The following is an 8,184-nucleotide window of genomic DNA, read 5'->3' on the forward strand; positions in this document are numbered from 1 at the left end:
CAATTGTTTCTTTTTCTGTGCAGAAACTTTTTAATTTTCTGTAGTCCCAGTTGCTTATTTTTGCTTTTGTTGCTTGTACTTTGATGTAATATCCATAAAACTGTTTCCAAGACTAAGGTCAAGTAGATTTCCCCCATGTTTTCATCTAGGAGTTTTATGGTTTCAAGTCTTACATTTAAGTCTTTAAACCATTTTAAAATAATTTCTGTGAATAGTGTAATATAGGGGTACCGCTTCATCTTTTGAATATGAATATCATTTATTGAAGGAGCTACCTTTTCCCCATTGAGTGTTCCAAATTTCCTTGCCAAATATTAGTTAACCACATATGTATAGCTTTATTTCTGGGCTCTCTATTCTGTTCCACTGGTCTATGTTTTTATGCCAATACATACTCTTTTGATTACTGTAGCTTTGTAATATAGTTTGAAATCAGGAATTATAATTCATCCAGCTTTGTTCTTCTTTTTCAGTGTTGCTTTGGCTATTCAGGTCTTCTGTGGTTCCATATGAATTTTAGAATTGTATTTTTTCTGTGAAAAAGTCCATTGGAATCTTGATAGTGTTGCATTGAATCAATAGATGGTTTTAAGTCATATGGACATTTTTATAATAGTCTTTGAAATCACAAACATGGGATACCCTTCCATTTATTTGTGTCTTCTTCAATTTGTTTCATCAATATCTTAGTTTTCAGCTTTTTACCTCCTTAGTTAAATTTATTCCTATGTTGTTGTTGTTTTGTTTTTGATGCTATTGTAAATGTCATAGTCTTCTTTATTTTTTAAGATGACTTATAGTTACAGAAACTGAAAATTTCTAGATTCTAATGGCACTCAATCTTTAGCAAATCATCATTGCCAGCAAAGAATCATTCTATTCACCTCCAAATCACAGGAAATTGTATCAACCCTGTAGCTAAAAGGATATGGTATGGAATCTTTTGGTAGTGGCAATTTTGAAGACTAAGCCTGAACCATGTAAGTTGTTTTTGATATCTTCTTGAAATCATTAAACAGGGAGGAAGACTCTGAAATTTATAAAAATAAAAATAAAAAAAGTTAAGATAATATTTTCTTAATTCTATTTTACCACAATCATTTCATAACATCAGTTAAAAGACGACTGAACTACTCTCAAGAGAATACAAATGGAACACCTACATTTCTTCAATAGAATGATACCACCAATATGGGAAATGAGAATATCTGCAATTCTGTAGAGTGAGTAGGTGTTATAATAATAATAACACTAATTAATAGGGAGTCCACATATACCTTAGAACAGTTTATTCATTCCCCTTTCCCACTTATTTCCCACAAATAGACTGTCTTACATTTTCTTAAGATCAAGTAGTTAAATAACTAAGGCTCAATATAAATGACAAATGATGAGGAGAGCATGTGTCAAAATTATCAGAAAAGAAATTTGAAGAAGGATGCTATTTTTTTTTTTTTTTGCATAAGAATCTTTGTCTCTTAAAATAACTTACTAAAATTATGCAGTGGAGTTCCAGTACATACAGGTTCATCCACAGAGGGGGGTATCTTGGACAGTAAGCCTCTTTTCCAGGTGGGTAGTTGACAAAATTCCTCCAGCAGTAATCATACTCTAAGGAAACACAAATCTTGGTTCATTCAATAAATGCAACAGAAAGTTACTTAAAGAAAGCCAAACTTAAATACAGGGTGTCCCAAAAAATGTATACACACTTTGAGTAATTATAAATTACAATGGATTAAATCTGAAAAGCAAGAAACATCAATTGAGCTACCAGCTGTTAAGTGTGTATACATTTTGGGGGGACATCATATATATATATACACACACACACACACACACACACACACACACACATATACACCATATATAAAGCCCTCTGGCATATTTGCTACTGCAGATGGGCTAGACTCTCCCAGAACCCCTAAAAAGAACAAAGCAGTTCATTTGAAGGAGTTGTATTTTTTTATACTTTCCCTGCTATGAATTTCAGACCTGGTGCTTTCTCATATTATTTTGAACTTTTACTTCTGAGACTTCCATCCTGGGATAATCAATCTCCTGACCACCACCACAGTCTCTCATGAACACTTAAGATTTATTTTTACCTGGGGTCGTCATGATCTGGATAGTCACACCACTCTTAATGAGGTCCCTGAGTCCTTGTCGGTTTTGTTCATCCATGTGGTGATAAAGCCGTGCTACATAAATAACTAAAGTCACCTTAGGTCGTTGATGCAAAAATTCTGTAATAGCCTTGGAGCATTCCCAACAGGGACTCCAGGACATGAACCAGATGATGGAGCAGCTGATGGATGAGCAAAATTGTCTTTCTGAAGTAATTTTTTCTATAAAATTGACTTCAACGTGCTTGGTGGTGTTTTTGCCTGAGTGTCGCCAGATCTTGTGACATGTGCCCCACTTGATTTCATAGAGCAGACAGGCCTCTTTACGGAGTTCCCTGGGGTCAAAGATTGCTTCAAATTCCCAGGGTTCAATTCTTCTCCTAAAATATTGTCATGCAATTGTTAGAGGAACTTTAAAAATCATTTAGTGCTCCCTTCATTTATAAGGCAGATCTAAAATATGAATCTTGGGAAACTTTTTTTCCTGTGTCTTATAGTTATCCCGGGAGGTCCACTTGAATTATCAGAGTTTCTCTCACAAACACAATAAAGAATTTTTTCAATTCATGTTATTTGGTCACCACTCTCCTTACACCATTGCTTGTTAGTCTTGAACTCAGGTATAACTGTGTTCTTTTTCTCGTTATATTCTAATCTTTCTGTCTCACTCTTAGAAGTGCCATGTCCCAATTGTTAATATTTGCTATTCTTCAGTGGACCCTAACTAGATTTTCTCAGGTGTAGAAGCCTCAAATTACCAACCAAATTCTATTGCCGAGCCTAAGAAGAGAATAATTTAGCCTCAGGATTCCTCCACATTAAATTGTGTATACCTCATAAGAAAGAAATTCAACTTGCTCTCAATGGCATCGTTAGAAGTAAACTCTCCATGTGTCAAAGCTGTGACTCGGGAAACTCAGGATTGTGCTGAGCTTCCTTTCCAATGAGGACTCTCCTTTCCAACATGGTTGAGCCATAAGCTTGTTACATTCTAATATTTCTCACTAACATTTATTACATAAAGTATCACATTCATTTATTACATAAATAAGTCTTCCCACAATCATGAGATAATATATTCCTTGATGAAAGTCCCCCTGCTACAATGATATGTCTGGAAAATGGGCATGTAACATAAAATAGAAAGATGAAATCGAAGTGACAAATCAGTTCCTTGACCTTTCACTAATGGCTATAAAAATATGTGATCTAAAGAGAGAAGAGTATTAGTAAGACAATAACAGAACAAAGCTGGAAGGTAATTTATTTAAACAGAAACCAAAAGACAAGAGCAAATACATAGAAAGCAATAATCATAGAGAATGAAGTTGGAAAAGGGAAATAAAAAAAGAATGGGAAAGTGGTAAAAGGGAAAGGAACAATAAGGAAAGCTATAGTCCTCTTGGTTCCATTAAACGCACAATATAACAGTTTACTCTTTTTAAAAGTTTTTTATTGATTTTGAGAGAGAGAAAAGAACGGAGAAACATTGATTTGTGGTTCCACTTATATATGCAATTCAATTCATTAATTGGTTCATTCTCTTTTTTAATGTTTTTATTGATTTTTAGAGACAGAGGAAGGGAAAGGGAGAGAGAGAGAAACATTGATGTGAGAGAGCAACATTGATCAGTTGCCTCCAGTATGCACCCCCAGCAGGGGATCAAACCCACAGCCTGGGTATCTGCCTTGACTGGGAATTGAACAAGTGACCTGTCCTTGAATGGGACAAAGCTCAGCCCACTGAGCTACACTGGCCAGGGCTACTTGGTTTATTCTTGCATGTGCCCTGACCAAAAATCAAACCCACAACTTTGGGGTATTGGGACAAGGCTCTAACCAACTGAGCTACTGGGCCAGGGCTAACAGTATTATTCTTACCTCAGGGTGGGATCCACAGCTGAAGGACCTGCTGAGAGATGAATACGTCAAATAACACCCAGATACAAATTGAATTGCATTTTAAAACGACAAAAGTGTAGAAGTAAGAACAGATCAATAGTTATGAAGGGTTAGGAAAGGGGTGAAGCAGGAGGGAGGAGGGTCTGGTCATAAAGGGCAATAAAACAGATCTGTACTGCCGCAACTGTTGAGCTCTGACTGCGGTGGCAGAGACACAAACCTGTACAGGCGGCAAAACTGCATAAAACTGCGCGCGCACACACACAAACGAGTACAGGTGAAACTAGGGAAGTCTGAATAAAATTGGTGGATTGTGTCAATGCTAGTACCCTGGTTCTGATGTTATTCTGTAGTTTTGCAAAATGTAACTATTGGGGGAAACAGCAAAATGTCCAAGTAGTCTGTCTGTATTCTTTCTTTTTTTTTTTTTTTAATATATCTTTATTGATTTCAGAGGAAGGGAGAGGGAGAGAGAGAGATAGAAACATCAATGATGAGAGAGTCATTGATCTGCTGCAGCCCCAACCGGGGCATGTGCCCTGACCGGGAATCGAACCCTGATCACCTGGATCCTAGGCCGATGCTCAACCGCTGAGCCATGCCCGGCTGGGCATGTATTATTTCTTAAAGCTACATGTTTTAAGCTACCATGATCTCAATTAAAATTACAATTTACAACCCTAGCCCGTTTGGCTCAGTGGTTAGAGCGTCGGCCCGCGGAGTGAAGGGTCCTGGGTTTGATTCCAGCCAAGGGCATGTACCTTGGTTGCAGGCTCGATCCCCAGCCCGTTGGGGCATGTGCGGGAGGCAACCAATCGATGTCTCTCTCCTTTCCACTCTCTCTAAAAAGCAATGGAAAAAATATCCTCAGATGGGGATCAAAAAAAATTACAATTTACAGAAAGAGTAATTGGTAATGTGGAGAGAGCTGGAACACCTTTGGCTTAATACACACATATTCTTTAAACAACAACTCAAGAGGAAGGAGAAAAGACATCTACAAAGAGCATGTAGAAAGATATGATTGAACCAGTGAAACAGAATCAGACTTCCGTTGGAGCCCAGAGGTTACGGAAGGCATTGACAGCAAAATCCTGCTCTCAGTTTAGGATGGCAAGAATCAGAGGTGGCAATCCTCATCTTTGCATTCAACAGGCCCAAGGTTTGAAGAATATTGTTTCTTAAAACCCAATACTGATATCTGTTTTATCTCCAATCACATCATGCTCACACTCTTACAATAGTCTTCTAACTGGTCTCCTTGCTTCTGGTCTTTTCTATTTATTATTTATTTATTTATTTTTGTTAATCCTCAACTGAGCATATTTTTTCCATTGATTTTTAAGGAGAGTGGAAGGGGAGAGAGGGGAAAGAGAGGCAGAGAAAAACATGGATGTGAGAGAGACACTTCAATTGGTTGCTTCCTGCAAGTGCCCCAACTGGGGCCAGGAATCGAACCGGCGACCCTTTGGTGTGCAGGTGGATGGTCTAACCACTGAACACACCAGCCAACGCACTTCCGATCTTTTCTGCTTCCAGTCCAAAAGGCATCACATGACAGTAAATGTGCCTAAAGCAATATTTCAGTCATTTCTATGCTATTCACGAGTTCTCCAGAGATTTTCTCTTACCAAAAAGATCAACCTTAATTTCTTTAGCCTGGCATTCAAAGCCCTCTATGGTATCACTTCAAATTTGCCTTCTAATTTCACTGTAGATTATTTCCATAAACTCTTCTCTAGCCTAACCAGTATATTCCAAGGATAATCTTTGTAAATTCTCTCAAAGTTTTTTTGTCAAACAACCTGGAATTGCCTTCTCTTTTCCAATCTAAATTCTACCCTTTTAGAATCCAGCTAAAATCCCACCTCACCTGAAAATTATTTCCTTATACAGCCTGAAGTGTTCTCCTTCCCCCATGAATTGTTCTAGAGTTAACTAAACCTTAAATAATTAACATGCCCCTGTGGCATCACTTCTGTTGTCATCTTAAATTGTTATTTAACAGTTGTATATTTTCTTTAATCTTTTATTGTGGTGAAACAAGTATTGACTTAGTGTTATTTGATCAAAATTGTTTGTGGATGTTAATAGTATTAATAATTATAACAAATCTTATTTAACCAAGCACAGCCAGTCACATTCTGGCAAAACTTCAGCAGATTAACCCCCTTCAAAAAATAACACCTACAGGGAGGCAAACAATTTTTAAATAAAGTAAAATTATATTTTAAAGAGAATAGTATTAATATAGTAATAAATAGGAAAGTTGAAAAATGCCCAAGGACACAAACAAGACACACACACACACACACACACACAGAGTTTCTGCACTTTTCAAGACTATGACACTTACCAGGACTTGGATCCATTTTACCTTTGTCAGAAGCCATGGTGCTGTGTCACTGGATTTTTCCCCCTGGAGTTATATATTGTCCTGATTGCTCCTGTCAGCAACATGACTTAACATTGTTTCTTCAGGTGTAACCACTGCCACGGGCTTGAGCAAAGAATGACTCATTCCTGAGTCTCAGGCACTGAGTGTCTAGACTGTACAAACAGGTAGCAGATTAAGAGAGAATCTGGTGTGGGGTTAGCATCAATGGGTTCACAAGAAAGCTAATGACGCAAATAATTATCCCTGTAGAATAAATCCCTGAGGATATGCAAATTACAAAGTTCTTTGGTAATATCTGAATTTTAAAAACTTTCCTTTAAATTAAGGTTAAGGCAAGACTGACACATCATTCTTTCTTGAAGAGAACAGAGAAAGAACAACTAGGAGAGGTAGTTTATTTATAACTTCCTCTTATTTTGCTCTTTGCCCCAAATCTTGTTGGAAAGGGGAGGGGCACTGATAGATGCAAAATCAGAAGGACTTCGACCTCTGAGTCAGGTAATTAGGTGACAAGTCTTAGGTGATCTCTCTTCCTTCTTGAAGCTAAAGCTAAATGTAATGTCAAGTCCACTTCTGTTTTGTTACCCTCCTCTAAAAAGTCATGCTATCCATAGTCCCGAATGCCATTGCCCTTGTTGCCCTAAACCTGGGTCAAGCTCCTCTGAATTTAAGTACATGCTCCCAGAATTGAGGTCACTCAAGATCTAAGGCTCCCTCTAGGGTCTCAAATGTGGAACCCTTGAACTTTGAATCTCAAATCCTACAAACGAAACACCTGAGCCCTAAATGTAGGACTTTCCTTAACTGTGAAAGTCAAGCTGGAGCCTCCACAAAACGAAGCAGCTGTTTGAAGTGGCAGGTGAGAGCTGGGGAAGGAGCAGAAGGGCCACATCTCCAATGAAGGCCCTTTAGAAGCCAAGGATTTCATGGTAGGTAGAATGATGACCCCCCCCCCCAAAAAGATTGTCACCTCCTAATCCCTGGAACCTATAAGTATGTTACTTTATGAAGGCAAAAGTAACTTTGAAGATGTGATTAGGGTACAGCTATTGGGGTGGGGAGATGATCTGGGATTGTCTGGGTAGTCCCCATCCAATCACACAGACCCTTAAACGAGGGAGACAAAAGAGCCAGTCAGAGAAGGACATGAGAAGATGGAAGCAGAGATGTGAGCGATGTGATAACTGGATGGAAGGAGACCAAGGAATGGGAACAGCATCTAGACGCTGGAAAAAGCGAGGAAATGGATTCTCCCCTAGAGCCTCGTGAAGCAGATCTGCCCCGATAACATCTTGATTTTAGCCTGGTGAGACCCTGTTTTGTACTCCTGACCATCAGAATTGTAAGATAATTTATGTTGCTTTATGCCACCAAGTTTGTGAAAATTTATTACAGCAGCTATAGGAAACTAATATAGTAAGACACACTCACAGGGGGCACATAAGTAAAAGTTAAGGCGGTATAAAATTTAAATTTGTTTCTGCTAGAATTCCTGTTGAATGTTTGACCCACCATCTGTTTTGTTTTAGAAAACTCAGAACTATCAGATATGATAGACCGTCATGGCATTCATTATTTGGAAAAGAGATTGAAGATAGGCCAGTGTCCCGTTCTTGGAAATTTATGGGTTTTTTAAAATGTTACATATACTTATTGTAACCATTCTACAATCAAGATATTTAAGATTCTTGTCACCCAAAAAAGTTCTCTGTCAATCCTGCTCCTCCCAGTCCCAGACAACCACTGATATTTCCCAGA

General features: G+C 38.1%; 1 protein-coding gene across 1 annotated transcript; it reads right to left on the minus strand.

The window, feature by feature from the left end:
• Nucleotides 1-880: 880 nt before the first annotated feature.
• APOBEC1 (apolipoprotein B mRNA editing enzyme catalytic subunit 1) lies at nt 881-6,421 on the minus strand (the record flags this gene model as incomplete). Its single annotated transcript, XM_081130064.1, has 5 exons — nt 881-1,030; nt 1,493-1,611; nt 2,109-2,506; nt 4,008-4,035; nt 6,406-6,421. 5 exons carry the CDS (start codon nt 6,419-6,421, stop codon nt 881-883), a joined length of 711 nt encoding a protein of 236 aa, XP_080986190.1.
• Nucleotides 6,422-8,184: the final 1,763 nt, after the last annotated feature.

This window comes from Miniopterus schreibersii (assembly GCF_964146895.1).
Source record: "Miniopterus schreibersii genome assembly, chromosome: 2".
NCBI lineage: Eukaryota > Metazoa > Chordata > Mammalia > Chiroptera > Miniopteridae > Miniopterus > Miniopterus schreibersii.